At 33.8% G+C, this 23,705-nt stretch overlaps 1 protein-coding gene across 3 annotated transcripts in view; it reads left to right on the top strand.

Annotated features, from left to right (window-relative positions):
* The first annotated feature begins 2,329 nt into the window (after nt 1-2,329).
* ABCC9 (ATP binding cassette subfamily C member 9) overlaps nt 2,330-23,705 on the top strand; it is a 140,680-nt gene continuing 119,304 nt past the window's right edge. For 2 of the 3 annotated variants that reach the window (XM_060111829.1, XM_060111831.1), the window contains exons 1-7: nt 2,330-2,471; nt 5,259-5,400; nt 10,231-10,352; nt 17,543-17,709; nt 18,760-19,002; nt 21,102-21,296; nt 23,325-23,477. In XM_060111829.1, the coding sequence (XP_059967812.1) occupies nt 2,330-2,471; nt 5,259-5,400; nt 10,231-10,352; nt 17,543-17,709; nt 18,760-19,002; nt 21,102-21,296; nt 23,325-23,477 (1,164 nt within the window). Of the gene's footprint in view, nt 2,472-5,258; nt 5,401-10,230; nt 10,353-17,542; nt 17,710-18,759; nt 19,003-21,101; nt 21,297-23,324; nt 23,478-23,705 lie in introns of those variants that run through there. The other variant, XM_060111832.1, reaches the window with a different exon arrangement.

The raw sequence follows: 23,705 nt of genomic DNA, 5'->3' as shown, positions 1-23,705 counted from the left end.
TGCCCAGTGCATGGTCAGCATCAAGAAGTATTTTTACACTTAATTAATTAATGGCCTAAAGTCCCAGACATCAAGTGCATGGCTCAAAATATTCTTTGACTTTTTCAGGTTGTTGTACTTTTCTGATATTTTCTTTCCACAGTTACATATCCAAAGGTTCCTTAATTGGTAGGTTTCAGGATTGATTAAATACCAGGCAGGCAGTGCTTATTGTTAATGAAGTATATATATGTTTTGCAAATTCAGATTATATTTTAGCATCTGGCTCAGTGATCATGATGAAATATCAAGGTTTATAAATGTAGCCAATTGGAATACTATAACTTTTGATAAGATTATAAAACTAGCTAAAGTAAAAATTATTTTCCGGCTTGTTCTAGGAAACAGTTTATACATGTCTTTCAAATAAGAGTGAACTTAAAGTTTCCTTTTATCACTTCTATTAAGTAAAGGATGTAGTCTTAAAAATTCCATTACAAGCTATTATTTTTCAGTTTCTGTTTTCTTCATTTTTACCAGAAATACATCTAACATACAATTATAAGCTCAGAACTTCCATTTTACTGCTAGTTTAAAAATCTCAAGTCCTTTTAAAAATTCCCTTATCTAGTTTAGAACCTTAACAGTTGGTAAGGATTTGGCAAGTATATAACTTCATCTTGAGTTTTTAAAAAAATATAACATTTTTTAAAAACATGAAAAAAGGTCTTGACTAGAGGACATAAGAAAAAAAAGTCTTACCAGAAATAATATGAGAGGAATTCCATATGACCACTTACAGACTGTTAATACACAGACTTTCTAACTAGTTGTTCTATTCATATGTTTTATAAAATTTTTGTTTAAAATTTGATTTCTCCAATAGTTTTCCTACTGTTGCCAGTCTTTTCTGTATAACACATTTTGTTTTTTTCTAGGAAAAAAATATGATTCGTGACCATTACTAAATCAATTATCAATGAAAGGGAAGAGAGAAAAGGTACTATTTTAGTTATCTAAACCTTTGCCAAGCTTGAATAACTTAACTCAGAATCCAAGGTGACATAAGTATGGAAAAGAAACAAAGTCCAGTGAGGTTGAAAGCTTAAACTGCTGCTTATTTTAATATGAATAGAGAAGAGATTGCTTTAAAAAAAGCAATGATGTGATGGCGTGGGATGAACATAGTTTATAGTCAGACACATGTCTGTGGATTCTGGCTACTCTACTGGTTGGCAAGTTATTGAACCTCTCTGAACATCAATAGCATCCTCTGTAAAATATGAAGAGCTCCACAAACATTGCTTCATTGTTCTGAGGGCTTAAATAATGTTTACAAAGTTCCCAGAATTTAGTAGGTGCTAAATAAATAGTAGGCATTATAAAAGAAGTTTTCCGAATGCTAAAACTCTTGCTGGCATTTCACATTTGATGAGATAGACCCTCGCTCTTACACCATGTTTCAGCACAGCAGTAAGAATTCATTGAAAATGTTGTAAGTCAGAGCTTGTCACTCCTCTGATCTCCACCCTCTCAGTGGCTCCATTTCATTCAGAGTAGAAGCCAGAATCCCAACAATGGCTAAGAAAACCGTGTGTAATCCTGACCTCTGTTTCTTCTCTAAGCTTGTCTACTTCTCCTCTAATGGAATAGAGCTTTCCAATAAAAAGGCATCCTTTGTTTCAAAACTTGAGTAGGGTGCATTTCATGTAAGAATAGGCTGTGACCCTGGGACCTGAGTAGTTTCATTAACTTGTCACTTGAATTATATTTAAGTAGTCTTAAACACTTGATTTTTCTATTGTTCAGAAAAAGGCTGTATGCTGGTTGCCTCCGAGTTGGTCTCTTTGTATTACTATTTCCTGCAATGAATGAAATGTTGCAGTAAATTGTGTCCAGCTGAAGTTGTTTGTGAAAGCATTTTCAATGAATGACCATGGGAAAGGATTTGATATTACACCATTTTGACTTTTCAGTCAGTTTCATTTTTCCCCCTTTTTCTTGATAAACAACCATTTTTGTTTTTTGATTATTTATTTAGACAAACACTACTTTGAGCTACCACTATTGGTAGATATCAAATATTATGTATTTTCCAAATTAAAATGGAATATTTTAATCTGGAAAAAAAACCTATTGAAAAGTGGACCTTATGGAAGGTATAAGGCCTTTATAAGTAAATCTTGAATAACTTTGGCATAGAGTTTTCTATTTCCTCAACTGCAAAGATAAAGGGGGTTAATTTTATGATATAACACCTCTTTAAGGCTATAATTTAATGAAGGAGAATTTCATAATAAGAGGCTTTTCCTCCCTTCTCTCCCTTTTAGAGTAAACTATATAAGAAGACATGAGCCTTTCATTCTGTGGTAACAATATTTCTTCATATAATATCTACGATGGTGTGTTGCAAAATCCCTGTTTTGTGGATGCCCTCAACTTGGTCCCTCACGTCTTCCTGTTGTTTATCACTTTTCCAATATTGTTTATTGGTAAGTAACCTACTGTCCTACAGTTCATCACCTAGTGTTTATAAGAAGAGTCTTGTTAATGGCTGAGATTTGGTATAATGTTGATGTAATTTCTCCAGCATGAGAACTAGCATGTAAGTCTATGGGAAAAGAACAAGCAAGTATTTTGTTTTCCAATTACTTATGTTTTTGGCATTTGATATTCTATAGATAAAGTAGAAGTCACATGCCTTCTTAGAAATGGACTTCAAGTAGCAGCAGTTTTTTAAAAAGAGGAAAAGAGAATTATATGAGATAGATCAAAAGTATTTGGTGAGTGCTTGCTTTGTGCTAGGTGAAGAGAATGAAAAATCGGTAAAACACAGTACTTGCCTGGAATATTCACAGGAATTTTCCAGTGAAACAAGTGTGTCAGAAAGTGAAGAGAAATGCCAACACCACCTTGTAAGCACATTTACAGATACAGGAACAAATTATCCTGGGCGTTTGCCTGCCAGAGCAACTAACTCTTTGGGGCTGGTGGGGACAATGCATAGAGTGACATGTTTAGGGACTTGAAAGATACAGAGCGTGCAAGTAAAAACTAGGGTGTGTTTCAGGTAGAAAGAGTACATGTGCAAACTATTTAGGAAGAAGGTAAAAATATAGTTTTCCCTATTATTTTGCAGTTTACATATATATATATATATATTCACACAAAATACAATTATTTAGAGCGATTATGTATAATTTGTATAACTTTTCCAAAACAACCAAAATAGACCTTTTAGCATTTTTAAATTATAAAATATTTTTCATATATAAAAATGACAGAGGTTAATGTAATAAACATTTATTGACTTTACCACACTCACTTTAAGGAATCTAAAAGTATGAATACCGTTTCCTGATCCTCTTCCTCTTCCTGCATCCTATGTTCCTGTCCTTTCAAAAGACGTAACCACTATTTTGAATTTGGTGCTTAATATTCCCATGCATGATTTTGCTCATAAAAATAAATGAGAAAACAATCAGACTGTTTTGTTAAGAAAGCAAGCATAGGGGCTTCCCTGGTGGCGCAGTGGTTGAGAGTCCGCCTGACGATGCAGGGGACACGGGTTCGTGCCCCGGTCTGGGAGGATCCCACATGCCGCGGAGTGGCTGGGCCTGTGAGCCATGGCCGCTGAGCCTGCGCGTCCGGAGCCTGTGCTCTGCAACTGGAGAGGCCACAAGAGTGAGAGGCCCGCGTACCGCAAAAAAAAAAAAAAAAAAAAAGCAAGCATAATTTAAGGATCCGCTTTAAAAAAGTTTTAAAATAATTTGTATGCTTTTACTTCTTCATTGAACAAGTCTTAATTGAGGGATTACTATGTGCCTAGCATTCTAACAGTGACCAAAGGGTTTCTGTTATATGACATATATTATGCAGAGACCAACATAACTCTTGGTACATAGTTATTCATGTCAAACAAATTCATAGACGTTAAATATATTGGGACCAGGACTTCTTGTATGTGTGGTGGCATTTGTAGGACATTAAGAATGCCCTTTGGCCAAAAGTAGAACATTGTTTTTTATTGCAATTTTACAGTTAATAATTCCTTTTTGACATCCAATTAACTTATTGAGAGCAATTATTATTACAGTCCTGTTTGCATCTCTAGCAGGGAACAAAGAGGCTGGCAAAAGGGTATTTGAATCAAGTGGAATTGGAATTAACATTGTCAAAGGGAAATGGTGGAGAAAAATGCAGACTACTGATCCATAACATTGGCTACTTGAGTTAGTGAGAAATCATAAATAAATCTCAAAGAAGTATCAGGTATAAGGAAAATGACAATGTTGCAAAAAAAATACAGAGCTTGCCTGCAGGAATTTACAGCATAAATTCTAGTAGAATATGTGAAATGTAACTAATTTTCAAATAATGAACAACTAAGATATGAATCAGTATTCTTTTCAAAGAATGCTTTAGGGGTCCCTTTTGTCCAGAAATAACAGAAATTTCTTCCTTCAGTACTTTTAGCGCACACCCCCATTCATTCTTGAAGTATGTGGGGTTTCTCTATGGTCAAAAAATTGAGAAAATAACGGTGACAGAAGAGACAAGAGTGGGGTCCTTTCTTAGCACCTCATATATGAGTTGACATTACTCTGTGTTTTTGAGGGGAAACCATCAAAATTTTACTAAAACGTAATCTGAGAACTAATTCTTTTCTTCAGTGAGGAACTAAGGGTGAACCTATAATGCTCTTGAGCCTCCTTAAAAGCTTGTCAATCAACAACGCTTTAGCTTTCTTTGAGAAAATACCACTAGCACTGCTGAATAGTGCTGGCCGGGTCATAGGTTATCATTTTTCTTGCATGATATGCATATGATTAAGAGTTGACTCAACCAATGGGTCCTATATTTCATCACCAAGAATGGGTTTTTTTTTTCGGTCAATCCTCCCACAGATCCCATCTTTTGAAAGATTTGAGACTCCAAATTGCTTTTATTAATATCATCATTAATTTATTTTTCTTTTGAGTGAATCAGAGACCTGTCAGTAAGAGCTTAATGAGCATGAAATAACCAGGCTGTCATCCAGAGTTTGTGTTATTCCTAAGCAAGGCAACAAATGTTAACGTGTAAACCTAGGCAGTCTTGGAAAAATTAATTGAAGTTGTTCTTTTTTTTTTTTTAACATAATGAAAATAGCCCAGGCTTTCTATTGCTATCCTAGAAAGGAATAAGTTTTCAGGACCCCCATGCCACCCAGCATATCACAATGTAAATTATTTCCATGATTCTAATTGATCCTTTGCTTATCTCTTTACCTTTTTCAGGGTGGGGGAGTCAAAGCTCAAAAGTACAAATTCATCACAATACGTGGCTTCATTTTCCTGGACACAACCTGAGATGGATTCTTACGTTTGCCCTCCTATTTGTGCATGTGTGTGAAATAGCAGAAGGCATCGTTTCAGATTCGTAAGTGACTCCACTTAGTTAATGGGGTTATGCAATCCTAGTGGGTATGTTGCTATGGATAGCAGTTAAGAGTGTAACGTACCAAGTCAGCCTTAACTGTTTGGTTATAACTTATTAGGCGCCACAGATGTCACCCATTTTATACGATAAACATGCATGTTGTCTGTATTTTTGTGGTGCTGCATCCTTTCTCTGATAATACAAGTTCAGATCTCTGGGGCTTGTGCTCATTGCTGTGCTTTCTGTATCTTTGCTCCTTTGTCTACAAAGCCCTGGCAGAAAGTTCTCTCTTTTTAAACATTTTGACGTTTACCTTATCTTCCAAACTAGATATAAATAGCAAGAAGAATTGTCTATTTTAACATATAGCTCCAATGGTTATATATTTATGTATAAATATATATACCCAGTTCTCAGATATTTCAATTTACTTTGTAAAATAGCAAAGATAGATGAGGCAGACATTAAAGGAGTCTGAGAACCAGTGAGGATACAGCTACAAATTGAGGCAAAGCACATAACTATTTCAAGATCAGGATTTGTCATGAAACCCCTATTTTTGAAGGAATTTTGTCATTCTTATAAAAGAAGAAGTTTGTATTAGGCAGTTAGAATGTAATAAATTCCATTGAACTTGAACATAATGTGGGAGAAATATTTTTATCACACAGTAACAGAAAATAAACTCAAGTAATAGGAAAATTTCAATTACAAAATTACACTAAATGGTATATCTTTCATTGAAGAATTGATATGAAAAGGTCTTTAAAGTCTAAAAAAGAAAGTTTTGAAAATCATTTTCCTCTTATCCAATAAGAACCTCTCCTGAGGTTTATGTTTTTCTGTTGCAGTTAACAAGGAATGAAACTTCAAGAGTTTTATCATGGAGCCATCTATTTTGTAATGTTTTATGACAGTTCTTTGCATATATGTGCACATCTTAGTTTCTGATTAAAAGGAAAATCAGAGACCCTAAGATATGTCGCCTCTCCAAGCATTTAGAAGCTTATTGGCTGTTATTGAGAATTGCTTACAACTCTTTGGCATTTTTGTATTAGCATATCCAATTCTAGTCTTCATTTTTTTATTCCCTTAATATACAGGCTAACTCTCCATGTTTTTATGTACTTGTATATAGTGGAAGTCCCATGTGTCCTAAAAGCTTGATATCGTGTGGGCAAGGATGAGTCCTCCTTTCCAGCCTCATGGTTGATGTGTAGATTCAGTCAGAGACTTAAGACAGAGGCTGAGCTAATAATGAGGACATGTGCTAATGACGGAAACTTTTTTTTATAGCCGTAGTGATATAAGAGACCCATGCTAAAAACAAGCAGAAATACACCTTTGATCTTGTGCTACCCTCTCCCATTCTTTTGCTGCAGACTCTTCTCATTCCCCTTTTCAACCAGGAGTCTCCAAAAGACATCTTCCAGTTACTTCTGAACCCAAAGATTTTGTTTGCTTTCTCCCATGCCTTGTCCTATTCTGGAAACTGCTTCTACAAGTATCCCAGAGAACATTAATGATGCCTTCATGGACATCTTTTCCTCTTTAACATACTTATTATATTTGGCACTGCTGATCATGCCTTCTTTCCTTCTTTCTTTTTTTTTTTAACAAAATTTTAAGAACTGTATTTTACCTAAAATATCACAAATGCCCATTATAATCAGTGAAACAATGCGCAGGCTTTCCTGATTGAATATTTGATTGTCTTTTTTAGTAATACAAATATTAAAGCTATTAATTTTTCTTTTGAAACATCCTGTTTTGCACCGGTTTTCCTAAGAAGTATTCTCTTTTTTATTTCTATCTAAATAATTTGTGATTCTGGTGGAGATACTCTCCTAGGTCTAGGAATCATTTTCAGTTTGCTCTTTAATATGATTTGATTGGTTTATTATTAGAGCATATAATTTATTAAATGAATACCTTCTGGGACATTAACATCTTCATTATAGTCAAATATTTCATCATTTTATAAGTAATTAATGAGTATTAAGAAATAATATATATTCTTTATAGGAGACAAAATTTTATTGAGTTTACCCATTGGATTGCTACAGTCCTGTGTGTTCATTATTTTTATATTATTTAATCCATCAAATTCAAAAGGTGTAAATTAAAATCTTCACTATTATTGTGTTTTCACTTAGGTTTTCATTTCTATCATTTTCTCTTTTTTTGAAATTGTTCTTTTGTTTTCTGTGCTATATAGTTTTTGGTTTTCTCTCTAACTTTCTGACTAAATATTTTCTCCTATAATAGGATATTTATGCTTCTACCAAAACACTTAAGTCTGCAAATCTTTCTCTAAAAATAATAGAGGTTAAGGGAAACAATAGGGTTTTGGGACACTCAAAAAATATACTACATTGTAAGTAGAGCAGTTACAATGTGATAGAAATCTTAATAAAAATACTAGTATGGTTAAGAAACATATTAAATTCCTAATAAAGAAATAAAGTAAATATAAACCTTACTGTAGCTTCTGCTGTCTTTATTAATCCTTTATTGTTGCCTCCCTTACTGTTTGTTATTCTTTTTCTAACTTCTTGAATTGACTACTTAATTTATTATTATAATAATTTCTTATTGAATATGTTTAAGATTATAATTTTCTTCTGGGTATGGTTTTGACAACTTTTCATAGGCCTTTATGGGTAGTGTGCTCATTTTTAAATTTTCTAAATATTAAGTGGCCTTTTGATTCTTTCTTTGCTTCAATAATTAAAGAGTATTAGAAGCATTTCTTAATTTCCGTAACGATGAACTATTTATTTCCTACTTTTTCTCTTTGATTATTTGAACTGTTTCTGGGAGGAGGTGGGTGGTTTTTAAGCCTGCTCTTACGCTATCATAGTACTATCACAATTTCATTACCCTCTTTGTATTACTAACTCCAAACGTCCCTGATTATGTTCCAGATCTCCATGTACACTTGCCTTTTAGGCATCTTCTTTTGCATGTTTATTAGACACCTTCACATTCCATACATTCCTCTCTCCAATGGGCTCTTCCTCTTAAAATCTTATCACCATCTGCCCAAGCACCCTGGGAACTGTTCTCTACACCTCCATCACCATCACACTTATACCCTAACGCTAAGTCCTGTTCATTTTGACAGTCTTTTCCAAGTGAACATATGACTTTAAACATACAATTAAAGCTACTCATAATTTGGTATTCTACCAACATTAAATTACAGTTACTTTGGAGCATAAGTTAAATGGTTTAAAGTAAGCCTGTAACATACCTGCAAAACACCTTCCTAACTCATACATGCAAATTACTTCTCCATGTAAAGGTCTCATCACTCTAACCTCTAAGTTATCCTGCTCCAGAAGTGACTTCTCTAAGGCTTACTGTGGTCCAAAGAGAAGGAAGAAAGACTGTCAAAAGACTGTATTATCTCCTTCATGTTACTGCTGCCAAAGCTCAACTCAGGCTTTCATCATCTCTCATCTGGCCTCTCCTCATAGTTTACTAACTACTTTCCTTCTTCTGTGTCTCTCCCCTCACCTCAGACACGCACAGTACCTACCAACTCCATCATCCACACTACTACCAGATTGATCTATCTCTAAAACCCTAATCTTATTCTACCACTTTCCTGTTAAAGTATTTCTGTTTTCTGCAAGATTAGATTTTAGCTCCTTACCATGGCATACAATGCCTTTCATAATACAACTGACCTCAAACTTACTACTTAAGGAACATTAAACTACTTGGAATTTTACACATTCTGTTCCCTGTTTTTTAAGTGCTCTTCCACTGCTTTCCTGAGTAGTGGCTTCCTTTTTATATTTCAATTCTCATTGTCAACTATACCTTTTCTGAAATGACCTTCCCAAATCTTCCTCTTTCCTTCACTCTTGAACTATTTACTTCCTTCTCTATACCGTTTGTGTACCAATATATTTCAATAATTTGATAAAATGTAAATGTTTAACTGTATGGCATTATTAATACAAATGGACTTGAGGGCTGTCTACCATGCACATCTGTCCTGGCATATTTCCAATCCACCTGAAGCTCTTTATTGACCTCAGAATGAAGTCTCATGTCCTTGCAGTCACACTGAATTTCTTGTAGTAGTATCCTCGGACGTATCTAGACCCTCTGTCTGGAATAGTCTTCTTCTACTTCCTCTGAGGAGCAATTCCTCTTCTTAAGGTCTCAGTTTAGAAGTCACTCCTTTCTCAAGGCTTTCTCTGTCTCAGGCACTAGCCTTACATGCATTCCCATTCCCTTCACCTGTGTTATAATTCCCTATTTCCTATTGTTCTTCTCAATAGACTCTAGACTTTGTGACCACAGACACTATATCTTGTCTTGTTCACTGTTGCATCCCACAATCTAATAGTGTCTGGACCAGCAAACACATATGTGTTGAATGAATTAATGAAAATGGAGAAGCCACTGAAGGCCATAAAGTTTGGGAAAACTATCAAAAGAATAAATGTACTTTAACATACAGTAGAGTTCATATTCAGCTGATTGTTTTTATTTGCTTCAGGTGTTAAATTATTTCAGCAGTTCTGCCCTTCAGTATAGGAATTGTTACACATTTGCTTTTGTTGTAAGCATTGTAACATCTTGTTTAGCTGTATTTACCCAACCCTCCATGTGAGGGCAAGTCTTTTCAGCAGAATTATGTCTCCCAATGTAATCTTCCTTGTATGTTCTCGTAGCATTCTGTATATAAAATACCTCATTCTGTATTTTAAATATTGCTAAGAGAACGTTTTAATGAAAAAGTTGGAAACAAAATGTGACGCTGCCTGGAACCATCAGCTGTAGACACTGATACTGTCCCGCTCTCTGTAGACGGCGCGAGTCGCGGCATCTCCACCTCTTCATGCCAGCCGTGATGGGATTTGTTGCCACTACAACATCAATAGTATATTATCATAATATTGAAACATCAAATTTTCCTAAATTACTTTTAGGTAAGTATGATCCAAGTGTTGTAATTGTTGTTTTTTCCCCAAAGAGCTATTTGTTTTTCTTTTTCCTCATGGTAAATGCTCTCAGCAAGGGTAGGGATTGGAAGGCATGAGAAAACCATAATAATTAATTCTTCTTTAGTCTCCCATTAAATGTGGAGATGAAGTAAGTTGAGTTATTATAGGCTGTGAAAACTCTATCCCCTCAGGACATCTCATGAGCAAGTCACCCCAGCTAGTTCTTCATGTTTCTGCTTCTGGTTTGGAGGCCTGAGACATTTTCCGAAGATCCAAGTCTTTCATGGATGCTGTGGGCATGTCACACTCTTCCTAGAATTGCTGTTGAGGCATCGGGGGCCTCTCTGCAGTGGAGTGTGGTTCATTGCATGCTGAAAACTATACTCTCCTGAGAAGCAGCTGCCCCCAAATCATAGCCCCTCACATCTACATCCTGCCTAACATTACTTTTTATAAGCGTCTCTTGCCTTCTTGTCCTGTGGAAATCAGAGACTGTCTAAAATTTTCCTAATTTTATTTTTTGCTTTATGCTCAAATAAAGAACTCATCCCAAGTAGTTACATGTAATACTGTGATCCATCCTTGCATTCCTTGGTGTACACTTTCATATAGAAAGCTGAGGTGAAGATACAGAACGTGGATTATGCATGGGTTGCAGGGGCCTGTGTGTCCTCTAAAATGGTAGGCAGAGTTGTATGTTTTTGTGTGAGTAAATGTTTACAGTTTTCTAAGGTTCATGGATTTTTGTTTGATTGTTATTTGATGAAAATGACATTGACTACTGAATATAGCAGTTAGGAAAAGGAATGATTAAACCACACGAATATTATTTTATTTGTTTATCCAGAGGACAATTTGAAATGAATTGAAATTTGAAATGAATAAGTGATAAGTGCTGATTATTTAATTCTGTGTTGCGTCACATTATATGATTCAGCAAAGGTAATCAAATAAAAACAAGTTGTCAGGGTTCAATATTAATTTAAAAGGCTTGTCCAAGTCAGAATTATCTTAACAGAAAGCTGTTTGGTACAAAATTGTAGGCAGATATTATTACGGAAATCTTCTTGTGTAGATGCCCCAAAAAAGCAACAGCAAAAATATATATAACATTGGGAATTCAATACTCTTGACATTAAGTTTCTGAAAAACTGTTGTGGATATAAGAGTTATAAGATGTAATTAGAAAGGAAATGTGCACTTTAATGATATTTTGAAGGAAATGCAGTCAGAATCCGGATCTAAATTTTTATGTAGATACAAGACAGAGGGCACAATTTGATCATATTTCTGGAAGGACTTATAGAGTTAAAAGCTAGTCTAACTTTCTCCTTATTTTAGGAGAGAAATATTTGGACCTAGAAGAATCACACATTTTAAGAACCCAGAACTAGTAATTTTGTCCCAACATTATATTATGAACATCACCAAACAGAGAGAAAGTTGAAAGCATTAGATGAATACTTATTTTTCTACCACCTAGATTCTTCAGTGTACATTTTCTTCTATTTATTTTATCAAATATCTACATCTTTCCACTCCCCTATTCATCCATCAATTCATCTTAATTTTTTGATGCATTTTAAAGTAAGTCACAGGCATTGCTATTCATCACTCCCTGATTATTTCAGCATGCATATTATTAGCTAAAGTTAAACATTTGTTTGCAGTTCTTTTTGTGAGATAAAATTTACATACCAAAGTACAGAAATCTTAATTTGTTAAATGCATCCACCTGTATAACCAACCCTATCATGATCTAGAACACTGTCATCATCCGTGAAAATTTTCTTGTGCCCCTTACTAATCAATCCTCATTTTCATCTCTGTAGAGGCACATCTAACCGATTTTTTTCTCACCATGGATTAGAGTTGCCTGTTCTAGAACTTCACATAAATTGAATCATACAGTGTAAACTCTTCTGTGTAAGACTTCTTTCTCTCAGCATGATTTTTGGAGGGTTATCCATAATGTAGTATCAATCAGTATTTTGTTCTTGTGATTGTCGGGTTGTATTCCACTGTGTAAATATACCACAGTTTTTCCATTCTCTTGTCAGTAGACCCCTGGACTGTCTCCAGATTTTGGCTGTCATGAAAAAAAGCTGCTATAAACATGCATGTACAAGTTTTTTGTGAATGTATGTTTTTATTTCTCTTGGGTAAATACCTAGGAATGAAATTGCTGGATCATAGGGTAGGTGCCTAAATGTTTATATTTGTAAGAAACCATCAGATTTTTTCTCAAAGTGGTTTATTTTACATGCTCACTAACAGCATGTGGGAATTCCAGTTGTTTCACATCCATTTGATGATCTTGATTTTCTAATTTAGCCATGCTGGTGGGTGTGTACTAATAACACATTGTGGTTTTAATTTGCATTTCCCTGATGACTAATGATGTTGAACACTTTTGATGAGTTTATTGGCCATTTGTTATTTTTGTGAAGTGCATATTCATATCTCCTGCCCACTTTTTATTGGACTGCATTTTTATTATTGAGTTGTAGGAGTATTTTGTATATACTAGACACTAGCTTGTCATCAGACACATGTTTTGAGAATATTTCCCTCCCAGTCTGTGGCTTGCAAACTCATTTACTTAACAGGGTCTTTTGATGAACAGATTTTAATTTTAATGTAGTATAATTTATTATTTTTTCATGTATAGTTATTGCTCTCTGTGTCTTAAATCTTTGCCTTCCCTCAAAATATGTTTCCCTCGTATTCTCCTGGGTTTTTTAAGAAGCTTTATACTTTCAGTTTTTATTTTTAGGACTGTGATCCATTTAAAATTGGTTGTGTGTATGGTATATGAGGTTGGTGTCAAGGTTCTTTTTTTTCCAAATGTATAGCTGTGTTTGAGCACCATTTGTGGAATAGACTTTCCGTTTCTCATTGGATTGCTTTGGGACCTTTGAAAAAATTAAAGCAAATGACTTTAAGTATGATCTATTTCTTGGCTCTATATTTTCCATTCCTTTGATACATTCATGGATTTTCATGCCATCACTATTCTGTCTTGATTACTGTAGCTTTGGAGGTCTTGAAGTCATGTATTACAATCATACAGCTTGTTTTCTTTGTTTTACTCCCAAGACTGTTTTGGATATTTTAGTTCTTTTTTATTACCATATACGGGTTAGAATCAGGTCGTCAGTTCCTACTTAAAAAAAAATTCCTTGAGGGGCTTATGATAGGAATCGCACTGAATGTACAGAAAAATTTGGGGGAGATCTGACATCTTAAAAATGTTGAGTCTCACAATCCATTCTTTACTTTTTTAGGTCTCCTTTCATTTCCTGTAGCAATATTTTATAGAGATGTAGAGATCTTTCATGTCTTGTTAAAATTATTATTAGCTTTTTTGTTTTACCACTGCTGTTATAAATGGAAGTGTATTTAAAATTTTATTTTCCAATTGTTTCTGCCAGTGTGTAAAATACAACGGGTTTTTTATATTGACCTTGTATCTTGCTACCTTGGAAATTCACTCATCACTTTTAATTATTGCTCTGTAAGTTTTTTGGGATTTTCTATATAAACAAACATACCATCTGAAAGTAGAGACAGTTATACTTGTTTCTTTTCAAACTTTATGCTTTTTTTTTCTTTTTCTTGCTGTATTGCACTACGTAGAACCTCCAGTAAGATGCAGAATAGACATGGTGAGAGTGAAATCCTTACCTAGCTCCTGATTTTAGGGAAATATAATCTTTCATACTTAATTATAAAATTGATTATAAGCTTTTTATATAAGACCTTATCAAGTAAGTTTTTTTTCTATGCAAAGCTTTGCTTTCTCAAGGGTTTCTCTTTTTTAGTCATGATAAATGTTGAATTTTGTTGAAAGACTTTTTTTCTGCATCAGTTGTAGCAACTATATTTCTGTTGTTTCTGCTGATGTACACTGATCAGTTTTTCAAATGATAAAGTAACCGAGCATACTGGGCTAAGCCATACATTGTCATGATTTGTTATCCATGCTACATATTGCTAGAGTTTGTTAGGGTTTTTTACATTTATTGTGAGGGATATTGGTCTGGGTTTTTTTTTTTTTCCTCACAATAGCTTTGTCATGCTTTTATACGTTGGGATACACAGATGAATTGGAAAATGTTCTCTATTTCTCTGTTTTCTGAAGGACATTGTGTGAGATTAATTTCATTTCTTCCTTAAATGTTCAGTAGAATTCACCAGTGAAGTCATCTGGGCCTGGAGTTTTAACTAAGGAGGGATTTTAAATTATAAATTTATTTCTTTATTATCAACTCTTCAGAGTATCTGTTTCTTCTTATGGCAGTTTTTGCAGTTATAGTTTTTGAGAAAATTTCCTTTGTTTCTTGAAATTACACAAGCTTATTTTTATTTTACTTTTTATTTTAGATTCAAGGGAAGTTATCTTTATTTTCTTAGCTTTTTATTTTATATTGGAGTATAGTTGATTAACAATGCTGTGTTAGTTTCAGGTGTACAGCAAAGTGATTTAGTTATACATATACATGTATCTATTCTTTTTCAAGTTCTTTTCCCATTTAGGTTGTTAGATAATATTAAGCAGAGTTCCCTGTGCTTTACAGTAGGTCCTTTTTGGTTATCCATTTTAAATATAGCACTGTGTACATGTCAATCCCAAACTCCCTAACTATCCCTCCCCCTCATCCTTATCCCCTGGTGACCATAAGTTGATTCTCTAAGTCTATGAGTCTGTTTCTGTTTTGTAAATAAGTTCATTTGTATCTTTTCCTTTTAGATTCCACATATAGAGAAAATTTATATTTCATCTAAGTTTTTTTATTTATTGTCATAAAAATTGTTCAAGATATTCCCTGATCATATTTTTTAAGTACATAGGATACATAAGGATAACTCTTCTTTTATTCCTAATATTGGTAAATCTGTGTTGTTTTCCTGATCGGTCTAGCTGGGGACTTATCAATTTTCTTGATCTTTTCAAAAAAATCAACCTTGTTGGATTTGTACATTTTCTCAGTTATTCATTTTCTATTTTATTGCCTTTTACTGTTATCTCTCATCTTTTTATTTTGTTCATTGTTATTTCCTTAGCTTTTAAGGTAGAAACTTAGGTCATTGATTTTGGACCTAATTTTTTCTAAAATAAATATCTAAAGCCATAAATTTTCCTCTAAATATTATTTGCAATTCTTAATTTTTTAATCTGTAGTTTTTCCTTATAACTTAGTTGAAATGTTTTCTAATTTCCCTAGTGATTTCTTTTTCAACATGTGGTTAACGAGAAATGTATTTTTTAAACATCTTTATTGGAGTATAATTGCTTTACAATGGTGTGTTAGTTTCTGCTTTATAACAAAGTGAATTGGCTATACATATACATATATCCCCATATCTCCTCCCTCTTGCATATTGTTTAATTTCCAAATATTTGGAGATGTCTAGATATCTTAGTGTGTGGAAAAACCCAAAGATTACCTCCATTATCTCTGCCTGGTGTTCACACTCTGTATACTTTGAGTGTGAGTGGACCTGAGACTTGAGTGTGAGTGGACCTTGAGTGACTTGAGTATGAGTGGACCTGTGACTTGCTTCCAGCCAATAAGGTTTGGCAAAGATGAAGATACCAAATCTGTTGAGACTGTAGCCCTAGTCCACACCTGGATTGCAGCCTTGATTCACAGAAACTGTGAGATAATAAATATGTGTTGTTTTAAATTTCTAAACCTATCATAATTTGCTAAACAGCAATAGAAAAGTCAATATGCTTATTGTTCTTGATTTTTAATTTAACTTCATCATGATCAGAGAACATTCTTTATATGATTTCCATTATTTTCAATTTATTGCTTCTTGTTTTCTGAGTGAGTATATAGTGTGTACTAGTACCATGTGAATTTAACAATAATGTAGATTTTGAAGAGGTGGTGTATTTTTATAATATTAAATATCAATCTTATACATATAAAGTAGTTCAAGATGTTTGATAATGTTCAGACTTTCTAAATCTTTATTAGGCATATGTGTATTTTTAATTGTCTTTATGAAAAATGACACATTTATCATTATTAAAAGTTTAAAAATTTTCTGCTAATACTCTGTCTTGAAGTCTATTTTATCTGATACTAATATAACCACTCCGGGTTTCTAATGCTTCTTGTTTTCATTGTATAGCTTTTTCCACCCACTTATTTTCAATCTACTGTTTCTTTATATTAAGGTGAATCTCTTTAGATAGCGCATAATTTGGTCCACTTATTTGTTCTAAATCCATTCTGACAATCCCTGTATTTTAAGCTAAAAAACAAGATATAAGTTTCTATGCCAATGTTCAGTTATTTTTCTCTAAGGAAGTTGTGATCACCCTTAAACTTTCTGGTTTTGATAAGTGTTGTCCAAGCGGGATTGTCTTATGTGTATTTTAGATTTCTTCTTGCTCATCTCATATTCATTTGTACTGAGCTTTATTCAAAGTTCAAAGTATGCTGGATCCTTGACAACAGATTTCTAGGAAAGTTTGTGCTTTCATCTCATATTTCTGCAAAATGCTGGCTGTGGTTATGAGATGATATAGATCCCTACTTTTCTGACCTACTTGTGGTCTAGTTTGCTCTGTAGGATCAGTGTTCTTCTCTGTGTACTGTGGATGCCTGTGGTGTTTTAACCCATTTGGGTGAGAAGAGTCACTTACTTACCTGAATTCTGATCAGTAAAGCAGAAACTCTATTACATTGCTACATAGATTCCACAATAATTCCAGGATAACACCCCTGGAAATTGCAAGATACTTACTAAGGGATAGGCTACACAGATAACAGTTTGTTAACTCTTCATATAATCAGGGCTTCTTAAAAAACAAGACCAAAAGATAAAGTCAACTTTAAAGTCTATAGAATTAATTACACGTTAATTTCTGAAGAGTATAGTCTGTCCTTATTTACATGTCTCCTTATATCTGCACATCTATCCCACATAATCAGAGTGGAAGCACTAATATTTTAAAGTCATTATCATACTTCCAATTCAAAACTCCAAAAGTGCACTAAAGCATATCTGTTATTTCGTTAACAAATAAAATTATCTGGAAATAGAAAATCTTAAATTGTCTTTGTCAACACTGTATTTATATTGAAATTTCAGTGAAGCTTTAAAAAATAGCAGTGAAAGATTGTATCTTTTCTTTTTACTTTTTATTTTTCCAGCCTTATTCCTGTATTGGGTAATGGCCTTTATCACGAAAACCATAAAGTTGGTCAAATACTGGCAGTCTGGTTGGGGAGTATCAGACCTGCGTTTCTGCATCACAGGCATAATGGTCATCTTGAATGGACTCCTGATGGCTGTGGAGATCAATGTCATTCGTGTCAGAGTAGGTATCTAGTGATTTTTGTGTAGTTACTGGAGTTCAAGGCCTGAATATTAAAGATCATTGTCAGTTAAGAATCAGTATTTAAGAGGATAAACAGTGGAATATCATCTATGTGTATAAATATAAAATTGAACTAATTACTAAGTTTCAGACCATTAATGTTCCCGAAATCTCAATATGACCCTGGAATCTATTTACTGTATTCATTCATAAATATTGATCAAGTGCCTATGATGTGCCAAACATTATGCTTAGTCTATATTATAGATGAAACTGTTTTCATCAGGTAGTTCCATCATCCATGATTGGTCCAAAGCAAACCTGGCTTAATCAAACTCGTGTATTCGCAGAAATTTTGAATGGAAAAGAAGATAACCTAATCCAGTTTGCTCATTTCATTGATGAAGAAACTTCCATAGACATAACTCTAGCTTTAGAGCCAAAGTAATATGGTCAATCTCATACCTGGTCTGTGATTACAAACCTCTTGTACTTACTTCCCGCCACATAACGCTGCCCGTTATGTAGTGTGAAATAATAGTGACTGATTTTTCAATGTTCATTTTCCGTCAGAGCACTCTGAATTTGCTGTGAATGACAAGATACATGTTACAATGGATAGTGGAAACAGCGAACAGCAGCCAGACCACAAATTAACAGAGTGACTCAACAGTGGTGTTGCTAACACATTTAAGCAACCTGCATGATGTAAAAATATTCATTTAGTTGAATCTACCACTAAGTATCATGAAATATCATGAAAGGATATCACGAAAGATTGATTTTTAGTGATAACTCTCTTTTAAAGGGGTAATTGATTTTTAGCATTGGCCCAAGTGTATTAAGTGTGAAATTCTGGAATTTAATTAGAATGTAGTCACAACAAAAGGGATTTTTTTCCTCAAAAGGATATTTCAGAAAGGGATGGAAAGAAGTATGAAAATATGAATTTTGGCCTCATGAAATGAAACTGTAGGAAAGGTTAAATTTTATTTTTAATATGTGTAAAAAGAATTAGGTTGTTATCCTGTGGAATTTTTCTTGCCACAGAGATATGTGTTCTTCATGAATCCTCAGAAAGTAAAGCCTCCTGAAGACCTCCAGGATCTGGGTGTGAGATTTCTTCAACCGTTTGTGAATTTACTGTCAAAAGCAACATACTGGTGGATGAACACGCTCATCATATCCGCTCATAAAAAGCCTATTGATCTGAAGGCGATTGGAAAATTACCAATAGCAATGAGGGCGGTGACAAATTATGTTTGTTTGAAAGATGCATATGAAGAACAAAAGGTAAGTTAGTATCTGTTTTTCATGTCCGTGATTGTAGAGAATGGGCCTATTAATATAAAGGCACTAAGCTTAAATAACACGTACAGTTAAGGAAGAGCAGATTTTCTCAATCTGTCTTTCCCAGTAGTTTTGAGTCAGGATAACTGGGCTGCTGAGAATATACCAGAAGAGCCTATGAAATATGGTGAGTTAGTTGCCCAGTCACTACATGAGGAGAGACAGAGAGAACACTGTCTTTTCTCTAGGACCAAATAGAAAGTAAGCATTAAGTTCAATAATTGTGTATGTCTAATCCTTGTCACCATATATTAATAATTCATGGAATTTTTATTGTCTTTTTTCAGGTATCTTGTCAATAATGTTGTTATTTAAAGGGAAAGTATCAATGAATAACTTTTGAGAAACGAAAACGCTTAAATTAATTATTAATTAAAATTTGGATTCTGTATTTCAAAATTGGGGAACTAAATTAAATAAAGGGGCATCATCTACCTACTCCATGTATCATCCTACATATCTGTCAAAATTGGTTTCTTCTTGTACTTTCTTTGGGTATTTATAATTGCTTTTAAAAATTTAGATATCAGAATCTTTGGATATTTTCAATTTGTCTTATTATCATTCTGAGTAGTTCTGTGTGATAGCCACTGTGGAAGATGTGTTTTATATTGCTATCACCTACAGATATTAGTGTAATTAAAAATAGCAGTATTTACACCAGCATTGGAAGGGAATTGGGTATGATGGATCAGTTAAAGAGTTTTTGGCTGTTCTAAATAAAGATCAACAAAGCATTTATGGTAAATGATGAAAGTGACCTCTGTTTTGTGTCAAAAATGTGTGTTATGAAATTAATATTGCAGGAAATGGTTACTACAAACAAACCTGAGTCATCTCTCTGGTTTCACCTCTGGGAAAAGTATTGCATATATATATATATATTTTTTTGCTTTTGCGGTACACGGGCCTCTCACTGTTGTGGCCTCTCCCGTTGCGGAGCACAGGCTCTGGATGCGCAGGCTCAGCGGCCATGGCTCACGGGCCCAGCCGCTCTGCAGCATGTGGGATCCTCCCGGACTGGGGCACGAAACTGTGTCCCCTGCATCGGCAGGCGGACTCTCAACCACTGCACCACCAGGGAAGCCCTGCATAATATTTTAAAAACTTCTTTTCTAAAGTAAAGATGAATGCTATAGCCTAAGCATAGCTTAAATTTTCTGAGTGCTTTTTATAATACAGTCACTTGAACTCGGTGTGTTAATGTCTTTTATCAATAAACTTTAAAAAATAACTGAATTATTCATCTCACAAGGAGTTGAATATGAAACATGATTGAACTATAATGCATTGAGTTAGCTTCTTTGCCACAATGAAGAAACTCTATCTACTTCCTCTCCAAGATGTAATTATAATTGTTCAGGTCTTAAAATCTTTTCAACACATGATTATAGAAGTGTGAAGCCATGAGTTGGCTTAAGCAAATATGCCATTCTTCATTCTGCATTTCTTTGAGGAATAACTAGCAAACACAAGTCTAATGTAACTTTTAAAAAATTATTGACCCCCATTTATGGAGATGTGAAATACCTGGAGAAGAAACAATTTGAAGTTGGATGATCTCTTTTGTTTAGCTTGTAACTTGATAGGTGAATCTCTTGTGATCTGGTGACTTCAGAAATCTTAACTAGACTGTCAATAACCTGGACCTTTGTATTTTACTATTTTCTTTTCCATACAGTGTTATTTGGTAATATTCATGACAGATTTATTCATTTTCTAAATCAAAGGGAATTAAAATTAGTTTGGTCTTAAGAATTTGGGGTCATCCTTTGACAACTAAAAATAATACAAAATGTTTGAAAAACTGGCCTGGTTACTCTTCATTCTCTCTATTTCATTAAAACACATTCAGTAGTTATTTTTTACAAAGGGTGCAAGGATACCAGACTATATGTACTATATTGAAAGGGATTCAGTAACATTTATTTTTAATCTTTTAAAATATCAGAAATATTGGAAGAGATTCCCATAGTTCCTAAGATTAATTGCCGCTCTATTATTTTATTATGGTTCATCAAGTTTTTTTTTTTTTCTTTCAGAAAAAAGTGGCCGATCGTCCAAATCGGACTCCATCTATATGGCTAGCAATGTACACAGCTTTTGGGAGACCAATTCTACTTAGTAGCACATTTCGTTATCTTGCTGACTTACTGGGTTTTGCTGGACCTCTCTGTATTTCTGGAATAGTTCAACGTGTGAATGAAACCCAGAATGGGACAAATAACACAACAGGGGTAAGTTTGTGGTGCTTTTGAAAGGAAACATATTATTGGCAAATTTCTTTATAATTGTTACTTTTTTGGAGTGCAGTTTTATGAGCAGTTCAAACAGGCTTATTTACAGAGAATTGAATGCTTTTTAAAAGAAAGAAAACAATAATTTTCCTTGTAGAGAAAAACATGAGTGTATGTATTCAATGAATGGATGTGGCCAACAAAATTATTTTTCAGATTCAGAGGCTATAAACATTTAATAAGCATTTACTGTGTGCCAGAAACGATGCTCAGAAATTTCATATTGATTATTTTATTAGATCTTTATAGCAATTCTGTAAAGAATTTTCATTCATGAGTACATGAGGGTGGCTGAGTCACTTTTTTAGAGGCCTATGACCAATGATATCGGCAATGTGATTTGTAGTATGTACTTTTATCTTTTCCTATGTAGTAAAAGCCATCACCCTGTTTCACAATTATCAGGGCAAGTCACATTATACTTTTATTAGATATGATGTTACTGTTGGGGACTATATAGTATACATTATTTGCTGTTATAAATTTATATCTTATATTTCCTGTTCTTAAGAAAGTCTGCATCATGAACTTCCTACCTAGTTTCTTTCTAAAATAAGAGTTGATTTCCCTAGTTTCACATATAGAAACTCTAGTCCCGATGAATCAGTTTTCCTTTTCTATTCTCTCAATCTAATTTCCTGTCCTCTTTTCTTTACCTATTAAAATTGTACACATTTTCAAAGCCTGCAGTAAATGCTGCATCTTTGGTGAAACTTTTTCTGCTTGTCCTAGTTGGAATTTGACTCTCCTTGGTACCCTTCTAACACGTTGTTCACTTTGCATTGACACTTACCATAAATGCTATTTATAATGAAGCAGGTTATTTATGGATATACTTACCTTTCTAGGTTGTGAGCTCTTTTAAACAGAGCAACTAGGAACAGTTCCCATTTGTGCCCACAACGCTTAGCCCAGTTCCTTGCATATATTAGTGCTCAATTGTAATAGAGGTGAACCAGATATTTTACCATTGAATAAACGTTTGTGATGTTTTGTCCCTAGTAGCCTGATTTACATACAGATATCGGAATTCCACATAGAATTCCATCATCCCTCTCCCTTACACGTATTAACCACGTATTTTTCTGAGAAGGAAGACACTTACACATTTGTATGTATCCCCAGGAAAGAAGAGGAAGGGACCAGAAGTAGAATTTAATGGATCTAAACCATAAAAACTGAAGAGTGCCCAAATTGACATGTGTTGCTTTTCCCTTACTTCTAACAAACAAGTTACCATATGCTAGTTACAAACAAAAAGCAATCAATCTGTATATTCTTATGATGACTTTAAGTCATAATCTGACTAAAACAGTTTTTCATAAGTTGTGTTTTGTCACTGAAAGTGTCATGTGGGTGAAATAAATAGCCAAATTATGTATTTTATAATTTATAATTTATTTCATTATATGAATTCAGATAGATGAAGATCAGAAGAAGTCAACTCTGTAGAATTATTTTAAATTAATAAGGCTATGGAAATTGTATTTTTGTTTCATTGGTCTTGGAAATTTTATTTTTGTCCCATTGGTCTTGCTGACCGACTATCAGCTTTGTAGCTTCTACTTCTAAATTACAGTCTAACTAACTTCTATCTTGGTTTACTATTTTCCAGTTAAGTAAGGTAGACTTTATCTTTGTAGAAAATATATTCAACTTAAAAAATTTTAAATGTACCTTTTTCCCTACAAATGCCTTCAGGCATTTCCAGCCATCTTAATGATCAATTTGGGATTTTTTACATTGGTAAAAAATTTTTTACATTTTTTACATTTACAACTGGTTTGTATTTGTATCTGTGGATATTATGAGGAAAAACCAAAATTGCCTTGCCGTGGCTCATTCCATTGCTGTACTATAAAGTCATTGAATTTTTATATTTAACAACCATGTATTGTTTAATACGTGCAAACTGTATACCAGTATACGAACAGTTTTAATTTATATCTTTTTTTCTTTTGGGATAAGACTTCAGAAACCCTCTCATCAAAGGAATTTCTTGAAAATGCCTATGTTCTAGCAGTTCTTCTGTTCTTGGCTCTTATTCTGCAAAGGACATTTTTGCAGGCTTCCTACTATGTAACCATAGAGACTGGCATTAATCTCCGTGGAGCCCTGCTGGTACGTACAAGCTTTGAATGATCTTGGCCTCTTGAAAATGCCACATACCATCTAGTGATAGGAATGGTAGAGGCTTCAGTTTAGTTTTTTCCTTCCATTTTCACTGTGATATTATGACATCAACACTTCTAGGATCTACTTAATAAAAAAGAACCACAGAACTAATTAATAAACCCACTGAGAATTAAAAATAATACTTATAATAATATATTAAGATATTTTGAAATC

Source organism: Mesoplodon densirostris, chromosome 11, assembly GCF_025265405.1.
Source record: "Mesoplodon densirostris isolate mMesDen1 chromosome 11, mMesDen1 primary haplotype, whole genome shotgun sequence".
Taxonomy (NCBI): domain Eukaryota; kingdom Metazoa; phylum Chordata; class Mammalia; order Artiodactyla; family Ziphiidae; genus Mesoplodon; species Mesoplodon densirostris.
Note: the sequence above shows the minus strand (reverse complement) of the source record. Positions and strands in the feature narration are given on the sequence as shown.